This window comes from Neophocaena asiaeorientalis, unplaced genomic scaffold (assembly GCF_003031525.2).
Source record: "Neophocaena asiaeorientalis asiaeorientalis breed wild unplaced genomic scaffold, Neophocaena_asiaeorientalis_V1.1 scaffold29, whole genome shotgun sequence".
Lineage (NCBI taxonomy): Eukaryota > Metazoa > Chordata > Mammalia > Artiodactyla > Phocoenidae > Neophocaena > Neophocaena asiaeorientalis.
The window spans coordinates 2,868,098-2,889,173 of NW_020174423.1; the positions used below are offsets into that span (position 1 = coordinate 2,868,098).

Below are 21,076 nucleotides of genomic sequence, written 5' to 3' on the forward strand. Positions count from 1 at the left end.
AAAGACTTCTCATTGGTAGTAAAATAACATTGATGATAAGCATGTGCTGAACTAAACTATACCAAGATGTCTGGAGACAATAAGTTGGAGGAAACATGCTGTATATTAAAGAATAGAATAGTTAATCCATTATTATGGTGAATTAGAGTTTAAATTGGTACATTTGTATAAAACTGTAATCTGAGACATACTTTGTTTTATATACAGATGACAATTTTTGGAGTTCTGTTTAAATTTTGGCCTCAGTTTTGTGAGTTTAGGAAGAACTTAACTGATAAAAAAATTATGAGTGTTTTGGAGAGAAGACAAGAATACAGTAAGCAGAAAAAAAAATGGGTAGTCACGGAAGACGAAAAATTTGCAAAGGTGAGACAAGAATCATTTTGGGTTCAATCAGACTTTTAAAAGCTATGTGATATGTGTAGAAGAATTTGGGCTGAGCAAAAATACAGAGAAGTTATAGAATACAGATTTTAGTGGTTTTTAAAGCCTTCAGTCAGAGGTTTCAGACTTGTTTTTGAATTTTAAAAAATTTATCTCAAATGTCATCTCTTCTATGTACCTCTCTTGGAGAACACTTTATATTGTCTTGTGAATAAATTTTTGCATTTGTCTTTCTTTCTCACTGGACTGAGATCCTCAAAGATACCATCTGTCTTATTAAACAGTTCTACCACTATCCAGCACATGCTTAATTATAAATTATTGTTTACTAAATAAATATGGGAATGAATGAAAAAATATTATGTACTGGGGGCAGCATTTTCAATATTAAAATTAGAGAATGATATATGACTTTGAAATTTACAAATGTAAGTCATAAACTGTCCAGCCTGCCTATTTGTCTTTTAGTCTGACCATTCATTTATCAGTTCCTCTATCTTTATGTTTACCTATTTTCCTTGACTTGAAAAGGAATAACAAGTAATATATTTCATCTTATTTGTAAGTTTATCCCTATTGTGTTTTTTAAAAGAAATTTAAAAGATAATCTAGGGGCTTCCCTGGTGGCGCAGTGGTTGAGAGTCCGCCTGCCGATGCAGGGAACACGGGTTTGTGCCGCGGTCCGGGAGGATCCTACGTGCCGCGGAGCGGCTGGGCCCGTGAGCCATGGCCGCTGAGCCTGCGCATCCGGAGCCTGTGCTCCGCAACTGGAGAGACCACAACAGTGAGAGAGGCCCGCGTACCTCAAAAAAAAAAATCTAAAGATATAAAAGTAATATAATTATAACACCCATATTTGCGCAGGTCAAAATAAACACTGTTAACATTTTCCTCATTTGCTTTTCATTTTTTCCTTAAGAAGTGAAATACTGCAGAACAGTAAACTCTCTTAACTCCAGCCCTGAGTTCTATTACCCTCCCCATCTCCAAGAGCAACCATTAAGTTTGCGGTATGTTCTCCCAGCTCCTCTTTAAGATAGTGTTTTATATGGTGTATGGAGTCATAAACAATCCAGAGGACTGTTTTGTGTGTATTTTAACTTACGTAATGGTACCATATTTTATTAGTCTTCTCAGGCTACCATAGCAAAATATCGGAGACTGGATGGCTTAAACAACAGAAATTAATTTCCTCATAGTTCTGGAGACTAGAAGTCCCAGATCAAGGTGCCAGCTAATACGATTCTTGGTGAGACCTCTCCTCCTGGCTTGAAAATGGCCACCTTCTTGTTGTGTCCTCACAAGTTGGGGAGAAAAAGAGTTCTCTCTCTCTTCCTCTTCTTATAAAGCCACAGTTTCTTTGGATTAGGACCCTACCCTTATGACCTCATTTAACCTTAGGTACCTCTTAAAGACCCTATCTCATGATACAGACACAGTGGAAGTTAGGGCATCAACATATGAATTTGAGGAGACACAATTCATTCCATAGCACATATTGTGCTTTCTACATCTTGCATTTAAAATTCAATTTTGTCTTTTAATTCTACCCACACTGCTCTACTTAGATCTCATTTATTCAGTTTAATTGCTGCATTTCCATCATATGAATAAATATACTATTTTTATTTAACTTTTTTTTTTTTAAGTTTTGGCTGCGTTGGATCTTCATTGCTGCACACGGCCTTTCTCTAGTAGTGGTGAGTGGGGGCTGCTCTTCTTTGCGGTGCGTGGGTTTCTCATTGCAGTGGCTTCTCTTGTTGCCTAGCACGGGATCTAGGTGTGAGGGCTTCAGTAGTTGTGGCTCGCGGGCTCTAGAGCGCTGGCTCAGTAGTTGTGGCGCACAGATTTAGTTGCTCCGCGGCATGTGGGATCTTACCGGACCAGGGATCGAACCCGTGTCCCTGGCATTGGCAGGCGGATTCTTAACCACGGCACCACCAGGGAAGTCCCTAACTATTTCTTTATAGTTGGAGTTTTTTTCAATTTTTACCATTACAAACAGCACTGCAAACAACATTCCTGTAAACGTCTTCATATTCACATGTATAAAAATGTTTTTGGAATGGCTGAGTAAGAGAGTATGAGCGTGTGTCAATCTATATTCCTACTTCTCCCCATTTGGTTTGTTCAGACTTTGAAATTTTTGTCAGTCTGTTGATGACAAGTAGTATGTCATCATGCTGATGCCTTTATTTACGTTCACCTAATTATTAGTAAGGTGGAACAACTTTTCACATGTTAACTATTCAGATATTTTGATCAGGATTGTAATGAACATATAGGTCGGTTTGAGAATTGATGTCGTAACAATACTGTGTCTTCTGCTCCATGAACACAGTTTATCTCTGTTTAGTTATTCTTTCATTTCTCTCATCGATGATTTGTCATTTTCAATGACAGGTCTTGAGTATATTTTGTGAAATTTATACCAAAGTATTTCATGTTCAAAATAATGCTATTGCTATAATATTTTTAAATTTAAAATTCCAAATTATTTTTTAGAAAAATTTTTATTTTGAAATAATTAACATTCACAGGAAGTTGCAAAGATAGTAGAGAAGTCCCATGTACCCATCACCCAGTTTCCCCCAGTGGCTACACCTTACATTAACTATATACAATAGTAAAATCAGGAAATTGATATTGATACAAGGTGTGTGTATAGTTCTATGCCATTTTGTCACATGTGTAGATTCAAGTAACCAACACGATATTCAAGATGCACCACAAAGATATCCCTCGTGACTATAAGTCATATCCATCCAATTACCCATTATAATGTCTGTTAGCCATGGATCTGTTCCCCATTTAGAAAATTTTGTCGTTTTGAGAATGTTATATAAATAGAATCATACAATATGTGACTCTTTGAGACTGGCAGTTTTCACTCTACATAAATACCCTTGAGATCCATCCACGTTGTTGTGTATATCCGTAGTTCGTCCTCTTTAACTGCTGAGTAGTGCTCTGTGGTACATTGTACCACATTTTAACCATTCACTCATTAGAGGACATTTGAGTTGGTTTCTATTTTGAGCTATTACAATAAAATGCTAATGTAGTCACTCTTGCCTTCTTCTTCTCCTCCTCCTTCTTCTTCTTCTTTTATTTGCGTGCTTTTATTTAATAATAGCTTTACTGAAATTTAATTCACATACCATAAAATTCACACTGTTAAAATATACAATTTTGTGGTTTTAGTATATTTACAGAGTTGTGCAACCATCACTACTTAATTTTAGAACATTTTCATCACCTCCAAAAGAAACTGTACCCATTAGCAGTCACTCCCCTTTACTCCTTCCCTCTCAGCCTCTGGAAGCCACTAATCTACTTTCTATATCTGGACATTTCATGTAAATTAAATCATACAGCATGTGGCCTTTTATGGCTGGCTTCTTTCACTTAGCATGATATTTTCAAGGTTCATCCATTATGTAGCATGTTTCACTACTTTATTCTTCTTACGGCCGACTAATATTGTACTATATGGCTGTACTACAGTTTGCTTATCCATTCATCAGTTAATGTACTTTTTGGCTATTATTAATAATGCTGCTATGAACATTCTGTACAACCTTATGTATAGACATGTTTTTATTTTTCTTGGGACCTAGAAGTTGAATTGTTGGCTCCTTTTGAGGAACTGCCAAACTTCTGCAAAGCTACAGAACCATCTTGCTATCTTGATTTTCACATGGTATATTTTTCCATTCCTTTACTGCCTATATCATTATATTTTAATTAAGTTTCCTGTAAATAGCATATAGTTGTGTCGTGGTGGTGTTTGGTTTTAGTCTACGAATTTCTGTTTTTTAATTGGTGTATTTAGTCTGTGTATCTTTAATGTCATTATTGATATGTTAGTTCTTAACTCTGCCATTTTATTTTTTGTTTTATTTGTTCCCTGTTTCTTTTGTTCTATTTCCTTTGTCTCGCATTCCTGTGGATTTACTTGAACATTTCTTAGAATTTCATTTTGCTGTATCTCTGTTTGGATGTTTCAGTGGTTGCTTTAGATATCACATTATACATGCGTAACTTATCGCAGTCTATTGGTGTTGACATTTTACCAGATTGAGTCTAGAAACTACCTCCCTTTAAGTCTCTTTCCCCTCACCTGTTTATAATTATCCTAACTATTTCTCGACATATATTGAGAACCACATCAGACAATTGTATAATTTTTGCTTCAACCATCAAACATAAATCAGGAAACTCAAGGTGAAAAGTCTACTGTATTTACCCTTACTTTTGCTCTTGCTATTATTCTTCCTTTTTGATGTTCCAAGATTTATTATTTTCTTCTTTCTTTTTTCCCTGTAAGTAAGGTACTGTTTCTCACTTACTGCTTTCAAAATTCTTTTCTTTGTCTTTAGTTTTCAGAATTTTGATTATGATGTGTCTTGTGTAGATTTCTTTGGGTTGATTCTGTTTGAACATTACTCAAGTTCTTGAGTCTGTATGTTTATATCTTTTGCCAACTTTGGAAGAGGGGAATTTATATTCATATTATATATGTGTGTGTATATATGTGTATATATACACTTTCTTTATGATCGATATTCATGAACCCTTGGATACCTTATAGCTTCATTTCTGAGAGATTTTTATTTTTTTCAGTCTTTTTTTAAGTTCAGTAAACTGTCATTTTACACTGGCTTTTAAAATTTTTTTATCTGTTTCTGTTCTGAGTTTCTTTTTTTTTAACATCTTTATTGGCGTATAATTGCTTTACAGTGGTGTGTTAGTTTCTGCTTTATAACAAAATGAAACAGCTATACATAAACATATATCCCCATATCTCCTCCCTCTTGCATCTCCCTCCCACCCTCCCTATCCCACCCCTCTAGCTGGTCACAAAACACAGAGCTGATCTCCCTGTGCTATGTGGCTGCTTCCCACTAGCTATCTCTTTTACATTTGGTAGTGTTTATATGTCAATGCCACTCTCTTACTTCACCCCAGCTTACCCTTTCCCCTCCCAGTGTCCTCAAGTCCATTCTCTACTTCTGCATCTTTATTCCTGTCCTGTCCCTAGGTCCTTCAGAACCCTTTTTTGTTTTTATTAGATTCCATATATATGTGTTAGCATGTGTTATTTGTTTTTCTCTTTCTGACTTACTTCACTCTGTATGACAGACTCTAGGTCCATCCACCTCACTACAAATAACTCAATTTCATTTCTTTTTAATGGCTAATATTCCATTGTATATATGTGCCACATCTTCTTTACCCATTCATCTGTCGATGGACACTTAGGTTGCTTCCATTTCCTGGCTATTGTAAATAGAGCTGCAGTGAACACTGTGGAACATGACTCTTTTTGAATTATGGTTTTCTCAGGGTATATGCCCAGTACTGGGATTGCTGGATTGTATGGTAGTTATATTTGTAGTTTTTTAAGGAACCTCGATATTGTTCTCCATAGTGGTTGTATCAATTTACATTCCCACCAACAGTGCAAGAAACCGCTCACTGCAGTTAGAGAAAGCCTGCGTGCAGCAACAAAGACCCAACTCAGCCAAAAAGAATAAATATATTTAAAATAAATAAAGTAAAAAAAAAAGATTGCTTTGGCTATTTGGTGTTCCTGAGTTTCTATGATTTGGAGTATTTCATATATGAAAATGTTTGTGTAGGGATATTTTATCCACTTTGGACTCCTATGTTAGAGTTTTCCTCTGATTCATGATTAGATTTCTTGGACAGTAGTGTCATCAGCTAAAATATTGGAGTTCTCATTTTCTGTTTTATTCTTGTAATGGTTTTATATGCATATCACCTGCCATTTTCTGCTCATTTTGAAATGTCTTCTATTTTCCTCAACCACCAATAATAGGGAGCAATCAGAACTCTTATACACTATGGATGGGAGTGTACATTGATAGTCACTTTAGAAAACAATTTAACTTTATCCAGTAAATTAAAAGATGCACTTAGCCTTCAACTTATCAAATCTCCTTGAATAATTTATGGACACAAATATCAGGAGACATGCACATGGTTTATAGCACCCATGGCATTCTATAGCAAAAAATCAGAAGCTATTCAAATGTCTGTTAACAGGAGACTGGAAAAACAAATTCATGTAGTAGGATACTGTGCTGTGATGGAAAACAAATAAACTAACCACAATAATAAACATAGATGTATAGCAGGAGTATAATGTTGAGTGGAAAATTTGCAAATGAATAGAACCAGTCAATTCTGCTTATATAAAGTTAAAATTCATATAAAACTAATCAGTACAAATGTGGGAAACTATAAATAAGAAAAAGGAATGATAAACGTAAAAATTCAGTATAGCGGTTACCTTCATGGGTTGGGTGGAGATAGATGATGGGATTGGAGAGTGACACAAAGGGGAGCAGAGGTACTGGTGATATTGCATTTCTTAAGCTTTGGTGGTAATTGTTGTTATTCATATTTTATGTGAGTGTTATAAATGTTTTTGTAAGTATTTAGTATATAATAACATTTTTATGTGAATGATGCTACAAAACATTATCATATTTTCAGAAGCTTATCTTTGGTTGATGTATTCTATCATCTGGAGGTTGAGGGTATTTCCACTACCCTCAGGGAATGAGAATCAGGGAAGACATAAGAGTGAGAAAATAGGAAGAGGTGTCTGCAAAATCTTGCTTCTACTGAATCAGTTCTTCAGTGTGGCTTCACATATTTTTGTAGATGTGAGTTCTTTAACCATGGAGCAAATATATACACATATATATCCCATGTATGGAAATGAAATGTTACTAAACTTAAATATAATTATTTTTGGATTATTTATTTTAACAATTTCTGCAGTTATTTCCCTTCCAGTGGTTTAGGTGATAAATGATAGATCAAATAATACAAAAGCTGATTTCCCCCTCAAACCAACTATGCATCTGGCCCAATGTATGTAATCTGACAAAAAACAGAGTTCACTAAATAAAAATCCTCTCATTTACCTTCTCCAGTCCCTTGAGGCAAGTCCATGTCTGACTGAGCTGCTTGAATGTGATCCTAAGTTGGTAGGCTCAGGAAGGAAATATATTTGAAGGGTTGATGTAGGGAGAAAAAAATAGAATGTTGTCTAACATGTATGCTTGGAGCTCTTTTCTGATTCCACCTGTGGCACATGAATAACTCCACCAATCAGATGAGTCTCACGTGAGTCTGCTGCATTTTCTACTAATGTGGCCTAAATAGTCTCTCAAAAGAGCTTCCCCTCCTAATCCTTTTCCTGCTTCTTTCACCAGACTTTTACTGATCGTGTACTACATAGAGTTTTATTGATCATCTATTCATATTGATCCCTACTACATATGCTAGGGATATGAATATAATTTACATATAGTGTAAGGATAGATAGATACACACATACACTTAAAAGAATATAAACAAAAACTGAAATCCCAGAAAATGAGGAATTAATTTTTTGTGGGGGAAAGGTAAAGGATCTCAAAGAAAAGGTAAATTTGAGTTAGTCTTAAATAGTAGGATTTTAACAAATGATTCTAAATATATACTTATTGAATAAAGGATATAGAAGTAAGGAGGATATAAAGATCTATATAAAGGATATAAAGGATATAAAGAGATATAAAGATCTCTTACTGTATCCTAAACACTTAGGAAGAACTTCACAGCTCTCTAAATGTCATCGCAAGTATTTTCAGTTTGCTTAGATATATGATAAACATATTGTCTGAAACAAAAGTTGAAATATACAGTGTGATGAGGGTAGAGAAAATCTGAAATTGCTGCTTTTTCAGAAAATTCAGGATGTATCTTTATATCGTCCATATTATACTTCAGTTATGGAAATGCAAATGTCCTTAAGTGATCTTCTGATCTGTCCATATCTGTCAACTGGTAACTGCTAACAGGGTTAGGTACAAATGTTGACATTCGTTTTGTAGGGTGAATAATCCTAAAGAAAACATAGGAATTCTACTTCTGAATATTCTTATTTTACACAATAAACATATTGCCATCACTTATTAGTAACTACAAATTTTGCACATGCATTTATTTTAACACAGAAAGTGTAAGCTAAGGAAGACCAGTAGAGTCGACATTTGTTCCAGGATTTTATTGTCAATGAAGACGTATGAGGAAATGTTGGAAAAAGTGAATGTGGGAAACTCATAATTTTTTTTGTAACGCGAAAATGTATCCTCTGAAAAAAATCACTTACTATGAAAAATATTGGATTTCCCTAGGTAACCATGGGCATGACTCATAACCCTCTTAACCTCAAATTCATCTATCAGCTAGTGGTGATGATATTAATCTCATATGATTTGAGAGGGATTCATTGAAATATGAATAGAAGAACATGTAAGGTATTCCACTGTACAATTGTAAGGTATCATTTGATCTGAGATAACATAGAATAGTGGTTAGGAGTGCAATTTCTAGAGTCAGACTGCCTGGTTTTGAATCCTAGCCTTATCATCGATCAGTTCTAATATCTCAGGGAAACCAGTTCACTTCCAAAAACCTCATTTTTTTTTTTTCAGGAAAATGGAAATAGAAATTACATCACAGGGTAGAATTAAATATAGTATGTGAAGAATAATACATGTCATAAAGTAAATGTTATTATCTTTTTAATATTGTAGCAGTAATTGGCCTTCTTTATAATAAAAATACTAATATCAATTATATCCTTCATCTCTCATTCTTATAAAGGAATCAAATGAAACTAGGTAATCTGAAGAAAGTTATGACAGGAGAATCAATCTCATGGAAAACTTTCATGTAGTTTAATATCAGATACTTAAAATGAACAGTGGCAAATTCATTAACAAAGGATCAGTAAAATTTTTAAAAATTTAAATGGCAAAAAAAAAGGTTAAAATACAAATTGGGAAAACAAAATGTATGATATGTTATAAAAATAAATCATAAATACTCTTAACAAAAAAATAGGGCAAAGGGCATCAACAGGCAATTCTCAAAAGAAATACAAATGATTAAAAGCATTAAAAGGGGGCTTCCTTGGTGGCGCAGTGGTTGAGAGTCCGCCTGCCGATGCAGGGGACACGGGTTCGTGCCCCGGTCCGGGAAGATCCCACATGCCGTGGAGCGGCTAGGCCCGTGAGCCATGGCCACTGAACCTGCGTGTCTGGAGCCTGTGCTCCGCAACGGGAGAGGCCACAACAGAGAGAGGCTCGCGTACCGCAAAAAGAAAAAAAAAGCATTAAAAGGGGTTCAACCTCAGTAGTAACCAAAGACATGTAGACTGGCAAAGAAGAAAATATCCAGTGTTGGTTGAGGGTATGAGGAAGAGGCCTGCAAATTCATGCATTATTGGAGAAAGTGTAAAATGGTGCTTTGTTTCTGAAGGGCAATTTGACAACTTTTATTTAAAATGTTCGTTCTTTTTAATCCGGCAGATAGACTTCTAGACATTTATTCTAAAGGAGAGAATTTTAAAAGTGCAGAAAGATGTTTGTATACAGCATTGTTTATAATAGTAAAAATTTTAAATGACTTAAATTTCTAATAGCAGGTATTGGTTAAATCATCTATGGTACATTCCTTTACTAGAATATTATTCACCTGTTGAACTGATAATGTAGTTTATTCTTTAATCATTCAACAAATATTTGAGTGTATGAGACCATTCAGGGCTTCTCTGGTGGCACAGTGCTTAAGGATCTGCCTGCCAATGCAGGGAACACGGGTTCAAGCCCTGGTCCGGGAAGATCCCACATGCCACGGAGCAACTAAGCCCATGTGCCACAACTACTGAGCCCACGTGCCACAACTACTGAAGCTCGCATGCCTAGAGCCTGTGCTCCGCAACAAGAGAAGCCACTGCAATGAGAAGCCCGCACACAGCAAGGAAGAGTAACCCCCGCTCGCTGCAACTAGAGAAAGCCCGTGTGCAGCAATGAAGACCCAACACAGCCAAAAATAAAATTAAAGTTTTAAAAAAGACCATTCATCCAGTGAAAATGATGATGTAATTTATGCATTCCATCATCCAACAAATATTTCAGTATATACTCTGTGTTCTGCAGTAGGCATACTTGGTGAATGATACAAAGACCCTGCCCTTATATTCCTGTTCTTTATTTATTCACAGAGAAATGTTTTCATGATATTTTTCATGAAAAAGCAGATTTTAAAAGAGCTTGTATACTGTGATTCCATTTATATGAAATATAGGTAATAAAATATCAATATTCAAGTTATAGATTATATCTAAGCATTTGTCTACTGAGAAGTTTGGATGGATGTTCATGAAAATGTAGTGGTTTTTCTTGGAAGCTAGAATTTGGAGATGATTATTACATTCTACTTTATAATTTCTCTCATTTATATTTTAATATTTTTATATTAGTATGAAAGAAAGATCATAACAGTAGAATATGTCATATTCATGACATTGACTTGATGAAACCTTGTGGTGCGGTGCTTACCACAAAATATTTTTTCATATGATGTTATGACTTCTGAACTATAAGTTTATGTTAATATAGTGTTACCCATTTTTTGGAATAATTTAATTTAATATAATTACAGGATGGAATCAAACAATATCCAAGTACTTCAGGATCTGCTATCAAAACAGCTGCTTTAATCAGTGACCCAGGTTTAGGCCTGCAAGCATACGGCCAACAGGTAAGCAGGAAAGATATCACTTCTTCTGTAGAGCATTGGATAGCAGAATGCAATAACTGAGTCATTTTATAGTAGTAAAGTTGTGTTTGTTTGAAAATGAGGCTAAAATTATATCACTAAGAGAGATTGGAAAAGAATTTCCTTGAGCCTTCAGAGAACATTAAAATTTCAGCTGATCATGGACAACATACTCAGGGGAAATGATTTCTTGATACATATGAAGAAGATTTTAGTGGCAGAAGTTGAAATAACTATATTATTGGAAAAGAGATAATGATATAGAATAAGAATATATATAGGTTGGTATCTTCTTGGGTCAAGAAAAGAAAGAATGTCAGATGCTAGTTTCAGTTTTTTAAATCTTTGAAGTCATAAAATTGACTAATACATCATCATCAACTAATACATGTAGAGTTTTTATGTTTATATTTACATTTATAACATACATTAATATCATGTCCCAGAAATTTCATAAGTTTAATTTATGTCCATTTTTAAAGACTGGTATTGAAATTGTTTGTATCATATGATAATACTAGCTTAAGAAACAATCTTTTTGATACTTGAGAATGTCAAATGTGTTCAGCTACCCAGCTAAGATAACCAATAGACTACAAAGATATTATTAAGAGAAGAGCAATGTCCAATTTTGTGGAACCGTATATTGAAAAAGACATGTCTAAGAGTGCGTGATACCTAATAATGCCATTTGGAAGTACATTTATTAGCAAATGACTAGCATTAAGTTTCAGAAACACTGTGTAAAAATAAAGGGAGGAGATGTGGAATTAGAGATACTAGGCTTCTAATTTTTATTCTGTCACTTACAAGTCAGTATTACTTTGAAGCATTAAAAAAAATCACTTCTCCTTTGAGCCTGTTTCCTTATCTGTTAAAGAGAGAAAGAGAGAGAAAGGAATGATGATGATGATGATGATGATGATGATGGTGGTGGTGGTGGTGGTGGTGGTCATATATCTCAAGACTTTTGTAAGAAACGAAAAAGCTTTGGGAAACAAAAAGCATTTTATAAATATAAATTATTCTTATTCTTATTGCTATTAAGGTACACATGTTGAATTACTCTAGTAATTGGTAAAATAATAATACACTATGATTTTGCAAGTGTGGCTGCTCTGTATATGCATCTGTTTCAGGTAGATTTTGCACACTGAAGAATGGTAATTGATCCAAAAGCATAACTACCCCCCACAAAGAAAAACTTGGATCTTTCCTAAGCACCTAAATTCATAGTCAAATTGAATGTATAAATGTGACTGAATAGCTGTCAAGAAATCTATAAAACTTTTTCAACATTGATTCACTGAGAAATAGTACACCAAAACACTCACATCCCTGCCCCACCAACCTAGGGCCAGGGAGTTTAAAACTTTACATCAAGGACCTAGACAGCCCCAAGACCACAGCAGCCCCACAGCCAGCTGTAAGACCTAACCCACCAACTCATAGACCAGCACCATCCTGGGATGCCCTGGAACATAGCCCCACCAATCAGCAAGCCTACATTAGCTCCAAAACCAGTCTCATGACCCAGTCCTGCCAACCGGTAGACCAAGACCAGGACTTCCCTGACCTTGCAGCCAGCTGTGCCAGGACCTAGCCCCCCTACCAGTGGCTGACAGCCCCTACACAAGGCAGGTCCTGGCAACCAACCAGACAGGGCCAGCCACGCCTACCAGCACACCTGTAGCAGTCAGCCTGCCACAGCAGAAGGACCCAGGCAGTCCACAGAGAGAGCATCCCTAAATCATATAGGTCTGGTGACCAGACAGGAGTGCACTTCTGGGCCCATGGTATGTTTCCTACATAAGACCACTTCTCTAATATCAGGAAACATAACCAACCTACAAAATGCATAGAAATGAAACAGTTAATAGTCAAAATGAGGTGACAAAGAAATATGTTCCAAACAGAGGAATAAGATAAAACTCCAGAAGAAGAACTAAGTGGAGATAAGCAATCTACTCAATAAAGAGTTTAAGATAATGATCACGAAGATGCTCAAAGAACTTGGGAGAAGAATGGATGAACAGAGTTAGAAGTTTTTAACAAAGTTAGAAAATATAAAGATGAACCAAACAGAGCTGAAAAATGCAATAATTGAAATTAAAAATACTCTAGAAGAAATCAACAAAATGATACAGAGGAACAGATCAGCGAACTGAAAGAATAGTGGAAATCACTGAAGTGGAACAGAAAAAAGAAAAAAAATGTTTTAATGAGGACAGTTTAAGAAACTTCTGGGACAACATCAACCACACTAACATTCACATTATAGAGGTCCCAGAAGGAGAAGAAAGAGAGAGAAAGGGGTGGAGAACTTATTTGAACACATAATAGCTGAAAATTTCCCTAACCTGGGAAAGGAAACAGACATCCAGGTCTGGGAAGCACAGAGTCCCAAACAGGATCAAACCAAAGAGGACTGTAACAAGACATGTTCTATTTAAAATGGCAGAAATTAGGCCTTTCTCACCTTCTAAGATGGCTTGCACTCTGTGGAATGTGTTTCTCCCAAGGCCGCTCTCACCTTCTGAGATGGCCCACATTCTGTCTGTGGATGTGTTTCTCTCTAAATAAACCCACTTCTTACCTAAAATAAAATAAAATGACAAAAATTAAACATAAAAAGAGGCTATTAAAAGCATCAAGGAGGGCTTCCCTTGTGGTGCAGTGGTTGGGAGTCCGCCTGCCAATGCAGGGGACACAGGTTCGTGCCCTGGTCCGGGAGGATCCCACATTCTGCGGAGCGGCTGAGCCCGTGGGCCATGGCCGCTGGGCCTGCATGTCCGGAGCCTGTGCTCTGCAACGGGAGAGGCCACAGCAGTGAGAGGCCCATGTACCGCAAAAAAAAAAAAGAATTTGGAGATGATTATTACATTCTACTTTATAATTTCTCTCATTTATATTTTAATATTTTTATATTAGTATGAAAGAAAGATCATAACAGTAGAATATGTCATATTCATGACATTGACTTGATGAAACCTTGTGGTGCGGTGCTTACCACAAAATATTTTTTCATATGATGTTATGACTTCTGAACTATAAGTTTATGTTAATATAGTGTTACCCATTTTTTGGAATAATTTAATTTAATATAATTACAGGATGGAATCAAACAATATCCAAGTACTTCAGGATCTGCTATCAAAACAGCTGCTTTAATCAGTGACCCAGGTTTAGGCCTGCAAGCATACGGCCAACAGGTAAGCAGGAAAGATATCACTTCTTCTGTAGAGCATTGGATAGCAGAATGCAATAACTGAGTCATTTTATAGTAGTAAAGTTGTGTTTGTTTGAAAATGAGGCTAAAATTATATCACTAAGAGAGATTGGAAAAGAATTTCCTTGAGCCTTCAGAGAACATTAAAATTTCAGCTGATCATGGACAACATACTCAGGGGAAATGATTTCTTGATACATATGAAGAAGATTTTAGTGGCAGAAGTTGAAATAACTATATTATTGGAAAAGAGATAATGATATAGAATAAGAATATATATAGGTTGGTATCTTCTTGGGTCAAGAAAAGAAAGAATGTCAGATGCTAGTTTCAGTTTTTTAAATCTTTGAAGTCATAAAATTGACTAATACATCATCATCAACTAATACATGTAGAGTTTTTATGTTTATATTTACATTTATAACATACATTAATATCATGTCCCAGAAATTTCATAAGTTTAATTTATGTCCATTTTTAAAGACTGGTATTGAAATTGTTTGTATCATATGATAATACTAGCTTAAGAAACAATCTTTTTGATACTTGAGAATGTCAAATGTGTTCAGCTACCCAGCTAAGATAACCAATAGACTACAAAGATATTATTAAGAGAAGAGCAATGTCCAATTTTGTGGAACCGTATATTGAAAAAGACATGTCTAAGAGTGCGTGATACCTAATAATGCCATTTGGAAGTACATTTATTAGCAAATGACTAGCATTAAGTTTCAGAAACACTGTGTAAAAATAAAGGGAGGAGATGTGGAATTAGAGATACTAGGCTTCTAATTTTTATTCTGTCACTTACAAGTCAGTATTACTTTGAAGCATTAAAAAAAATCACTTCTCCTTTGAGCCTGTTTCCTTATCTGTTAAAGAGAGAAAGAGAGAGAAAGGAATGATGATGATGATGATGATGATGATGATGGTGGTGGTGGTGGTGGTGGTGGTCATATATCTCAAGACTTTTGTAAGAAACGAAAAAGCTTTGGGAAACAAAAAGCATTTTATAAATATAAATTATTCTTATTCTTATTGCTATTAAGGTACACATGTTGAATTACTCTAGTAATTGGTAAAATAATAATACACTATGATTTTGCAAGTGTGGCTGCTCTGTATATGCATCTGTTTCAGGTAGATTTTGCACACTGAAGAATGGTAATTGATCCAAAAGCATAACTACCCCCCACAAAGAAAAACTTGGATCTTTCCTAAGCACCTAAATTCATAGTCAAATTGAATGTATAAATGTGACTGAATAGCTGTCAAGAAATCTATAAAACTTTTTCAACATTGATTCACTGAGAAATAGTACACCAAAACACTCACATCCCTGCCCCACCAACCTAGGGCCAGGGAGTTTAAAACTTTACATCAAGGACCTAGACAGCCCCAAGACCACAGCAGCCCCACAGCCAGCTGTAAGACCTAACCCACCAACTCATAGACCAGCACCATCCTGGGATGCCCTGGAACATAGCCCCACCAATCAGCAAGCCTACATTAGCTCCAAAACCAGTCTCATGACCCAGTCCTGCCAACTGGTAGACCAAGACCAGGACTTCCCTGACCTTGCAGCCAGCTGTGCCAGGACCTAGCCCCCCTACCAGTGGCTGACAGCCCCTACACAAGGCAGGTCCTGGCAACCAACCAGACAGGGCCAGCCACGCCTACCAGCACACCTGTAGCAGTCAGCCTGCCACAGCAGAAGGACCCAGGCAGTCCACAGAGAGAGCATCCCTAAATCATATAGGTCTGGTGACCAGACAGGAGTGCACTTCTGGGCCCATGGTATGTTTCCTACATAAGACCACTTCTCTAATATCAGGAAACATAACCAACCTACAAAATGCATAGAAATGAAACAGTTAATAGTCAAAATGAGGTGACAAAGAAATATGTTCCAAACAGAGGAATAAGATAAAACTCCAGAAGAAGAACTAAGTGGAGATAAGCAATCTACTCAATAAAGAGTTTAAGATAATGATCACGAAGATGCTCAAAGAACTTGGGAGAAGAATGGATGAACAGAGTTAGAAGTTTTTAACAAAGTTAGAAAATATAAAGATGAACCAAACAGAGCTGAAAAATGCAATAATTGAAATTAAAAATACTCTAGAAGAAATCAACAAAATGATACAGAGGAACAGATCAGCGAACTGAAAGAATAGTGGAAATCACTGAAGTGGAACAGAAAAAAGAAAAAAAATGTTTTAATGAGGACAGTTTAAGAAACTTCTGGGACAACATCAACCACACTAACATTCACATTATAGAGGTCCCAGAAGGAGAAGAAAGAGAGAGAAAGGGGTGGAGAACTTATTTGAACACATAATAGCTGAAAATTTCCCTAACCTGGGAAAGGAAACAGACATCCAGGTCTGGGAAGCACAGAGTCCCAAACAGGATCAAACCAAAGAGGACTGTAACAAGACATGTTCTATTTAAAATGGCAGAAATTAGGCCTTTCTCACCTTCTAAGATGGCTTGCACTCTGTGGAATGTGTTTCTCCCAAGGCCGCTCTCACCTTCTGAGATGGCCCACATTCTGTCTGTGGATGTGTTTCTCTCTAAATAAACCCACTTCTTACCTAAAATAAAATAAAATGACAAAAATTAAACATAAAAAGAGGCTATTAAAAGCATCAAGGAGGGCTTCCCTTGTGGTGCAGTGGTTGGGAGTCCGCCTGCCAATGCAGGGGACACAGGTTCGTGCCCTGGTCCGGGAGGATCCCACATTCTGCGGAGCGGCTGAGCCCGTGGGCCATGGCCGCTGGGCCTGCATGTCCGGAGCCTGTGCTCTGCAACGGGAGAGGCCACAGCAGTGAGAGGCCCATGTACCGCAAAAAAAAAAAAAAAAAAAAAAGCTCAAGGAAAAAGCAACAAGTTATATATAAGTGAACTCCCATTAGGCTATCAGCTGATTTTTCAGCAGAAACTCTACTGGCCAATTGGGAATGGCATGATATATTTAAAGTGATGAAAGGGAAAACCTAAAACCTACCCAGCAAGGCTTTCATTCAGATTTGAAGGAGATATCAAAAGTTTTACAGAAAAGCAAAAGTTAAAAGAGTTTAGCACCACGAAACCAACCTTACGAGAAATGTTAAAGGGACTCCTCTACATGGAAAAGAAAAGGCTACAACTAGAAATGTGAAAATTACAAAAGGAAAAATACCATTGTTAAAGGCAAATATATAGTAAAGGTAGTGTATTAACCACTTATAAAGCTAGTAGAAAAGTTAAAAAATAAAAGTCATAAAATCATCTATATCCACAATATGTAGTTAAGGGGTACAAAAAAACAAAATGATATAAAATATGGAGTCATAACTAGCAAATTTGGGGGGAGCAGTAAAAAAAATGCAGGGTTGTTTAAATGCATTTGATCTTAAGAGATCAGCAACATAAGATAACCATATGTATAGAGAGATTGCTATATATAAACTTCATGGTAACCACAAACCAAAAATCTATAACACGTACACACTCAAAAGAGAAAAAGGAATACAAACATAATATTAAGGTAGTCATCAAATAAAAAAGGAAGAGAACAAAAGAAGAAAGGAAAGAAAATGAACTACAAAACAACCCCAAAACAAATAATAAAATGGCAATAAAAACATACCAATCAAAAATAACTTTTGATTGGGAGATCAAGATGGCAGAGTAGGAGGATGCTGAACTCAGGTCCCCCACAAACACATCAAAAATACATCTACTTGTGAAAACAAACTAGATTTGCAGAAAGACAGTTCTACAACCAAGGCTGTAAGGAAAGATCTACAGAGTCAGGTAGGAAGTGAAGGGAAGCAATCAGGTCAGGACCTGCACCCCTAGAAGGAGACACAGAAGAGGGGGCAATATCATGGGCTCAGAGACCCTCCCTGGGGAGTAAGGGGTTCAAAGTACATGTTGGGAACCCCAGCTCTGAGACCCAACATCAGGAGGACAAGTCCCCTTAGCTGGTTTGAAAACCAGCAGGACTTACTGGAGGGCTGTAAGAAGCCTAGACTCCACTCATGCTTGCTTACTCACAAAACAAGGTGGAGGAAGCAGATTGAAGCTACCCAGTGCTCTGGCCAGTTTCCCATGGCCATCCCAGCACATGCCCCAGCCTGCACCAGGCACCTGCTCTGGCCCCTCTTTGTTTGGTGCTATTTCCTTCTAAGATGAAGGTGCCATTATCAGGAGGGAGGAGAGTGCACACTTAGAGGGAAAGGAACCAGCTCAGAATCAACAAAGCAACTGATCAACAAGCACTGATCCTCAGTGCTTCTGCTCCAGCAATTTTGGACCCACCCCCACCCGATAGGGTGGTGATGGACACTGAGTATAGGAGAGGCCCTTGCTTATACCTGGTGCTGGCTTCAGTCCACAAAAGTGATAGCTGCCACAGCAACCTGGGGGAAGACGTGACCTGTGCTCACTTCATATCCAGCTCTCCCATCAAACAACTGGGCACATGATGACTGCATAGGGACACTCCCATAAAAGGACACCCCTTCAAGACCAGGATAGGTAAACTGTTTCACCTAATTTCATAGAGATATAAAAAGTTAAAATGAGAAGACTGAGGAATTTTTCTCAAATGAAAGAACAAGAAAAATCTCTGAAAAAAAATGAAACAGATAAATAATTTACCACATAGAGAATTTATAGCATTAGTAATAAGAATGTTCACTGAACTTGTGAAAATAATGGAAAACACAGTGAACATTTTAACAATGGACTAGAAAATGTAAAAAAGGACCAGTCAGAGCTGAGGAATACAACACCTAAAATGAAAAACACACTAGAAGTGATTAACAGGAGACTGTGTGATACAAAAGAATGCATAAGTGACCTGGAAGGGAGAAAAATTAAAATCACCCAATAATAAAAAGAACACCAAAATTTTATAATGAGGACAGTTTAAAGGACCTCTAAGACAACGTCAAGTGTAGTAACATTCGCATTATATGGGTCCCAAAATGAGAAGAGAGAAAGGGATTGAAAATGTATTTCATGAAATTATGGCTGAAAATTACCCAAACCTTAAGAAGGAAATAGATATACAGATATAGGAAATACAGAGAGTCCCAAACAAGATGAACCCAAAGAGACCCACACCAAGACATCATAATTAATTGGCAAAAGTTAACAATAAGGAGAAAATTTTAAAGGCAGCAAGAGAAAAACCACATACAGCCCCATAAGGCAATCAACTAATTTTTCTGCAGAAAGTTTGCTGGCCAAAAGGGAATGACATGATATATTTAAAGTGCTGAAAGGGAAACACCTACAACCTGAGATAATCTGCCTGGAAAGTTTATCATTCAGAACTGAAGGAGAGATAAAGAACTTATCAAACAAAAACTGAAAGAGTTTCTTAATATGAAACTAGCCCTAAAAGGAGTGTTTAAGGGTCTTCTCTAAGAGGAAATAAAAGGCTACAACAAGAAGAGTTTATAGAAAAGGAAAAATCCCACTAATAAAGTCAAATATATAGTAAAGGCTGTGGATCAGCCACCTAAATAAGCTAGTATGAAGATTAAAAGACAAAACTTGTAAAATCAGTTATAACTAAATAAACGGGATAATCATGAAGATGTTAAATATGAAATCAAAAACACAAAACCTGGGGGAGGGGAGTAAAAAATGTAGAGATTTTAGAATATGTTTGAACTTAAATGATTATCAGTTTAAAACAAATATAGTTTTACATCAACATATATGAACCCCATTAAAACCACAAATCAAACCCCCACAATTGATACATAGAAATTGGAGAGAAGGGAACACAGGCATACCACTAAAGAAAATCATCAAACCACAAGGGAATAAACTAAAAGAAGAAGAAATGAAAAGAACTACAGAAACAATCAGAAAACAAGTTACAAAATAAGTACATACTTATCAATAATCACTTTAAATGTCAATGGACTAGATACTCCAATGAAAAGTCATAGGGTGGCTGATTGGATTAAAAAAAAAATCCAGCTACATGTTGCTTACAGGAGATTCATATCAGAGCTAAAGACACACAGATTGAAAGTGAGGGTATGGAAAAAGGAATTTCATGGAAATGACAAACTTCCAGTAGCAATACTCAGACAAAATAAACTTTAAAATAAAGACTATAACAAAAGAAAAAGAAGAGCATTATATAATGATAAAAGAATCAATACAAGAAGAGAATAGTATACTCATTAACATATATGCACCCAATACAGGAGCACCTAAATATATAAAGCAAATGTTAGCAGACCTAAAGGGAAAAATTGACAATAATATAAATAGTAGGAGTAGTCCACTTACATCAATGGACGGATCATCCAGAAAGAAAATCAATATGGCATAAGTGGTCTTAAATAACACAGTGGACCAGTTGGACTTATTAGATATCTATAGAACATTACATCCTAAAGCAGAAGAATACACATTCTTTTTGAGTGCACATGGAACATTCTCAAGGATAGATCACATGTTAGGCCACAAAACAAGTCTCAACAAATTTAAGAGGATAGAAATTATATCAAACATTTTCTCTAACAAATGTTATGGAATGAGGAATCAATTAAAGAAAGAAAAGTGGGAAAAGAATGAACACGTGGAGACTAAACAACAATCTACTAAAAAACCAATGGGTCAATGAAGAAATCAAAGAGGACACTAGAAAATACCTCCAGATAAATGAAAATGGAAATGCAACACTCAAAACTGTATGGGATGCAAAGACACAGTAATCAAAGCAGCGTGGTATTGGCACAAAAACAGACATATGGCTCGATGGAACAGAATAGAGAGCCCAGAAATAAACCCACA

The 21,076-nt window shown here is 36.2% G+C and overlaps 1 protein-coding gene across 1 annotated transcript in view; it reads left to right on the forward strand.

Annotated features, from left to right (window-relative positions):
- RGS22 (regulator of G protein signaling 22) overlaps positions 1–21,076 on the forward strand; it is a 175,203-nt gene that overhangs the window by 135,482 nt on the left and 18,645 nt on the right. The window contains exons 23-24 of the mRNA XM_024756574.1: positions 208–366; positions 10,918–11,016. Of these exons, the coding sequence (XP_024612342.1) occupies positions 208–366; positions 10,918–11,016 (258 nt within the window). The remainder of the gene's footprint in view (positions 1–207; positions 367–10,917; positions 11,017–21,076) is intronic.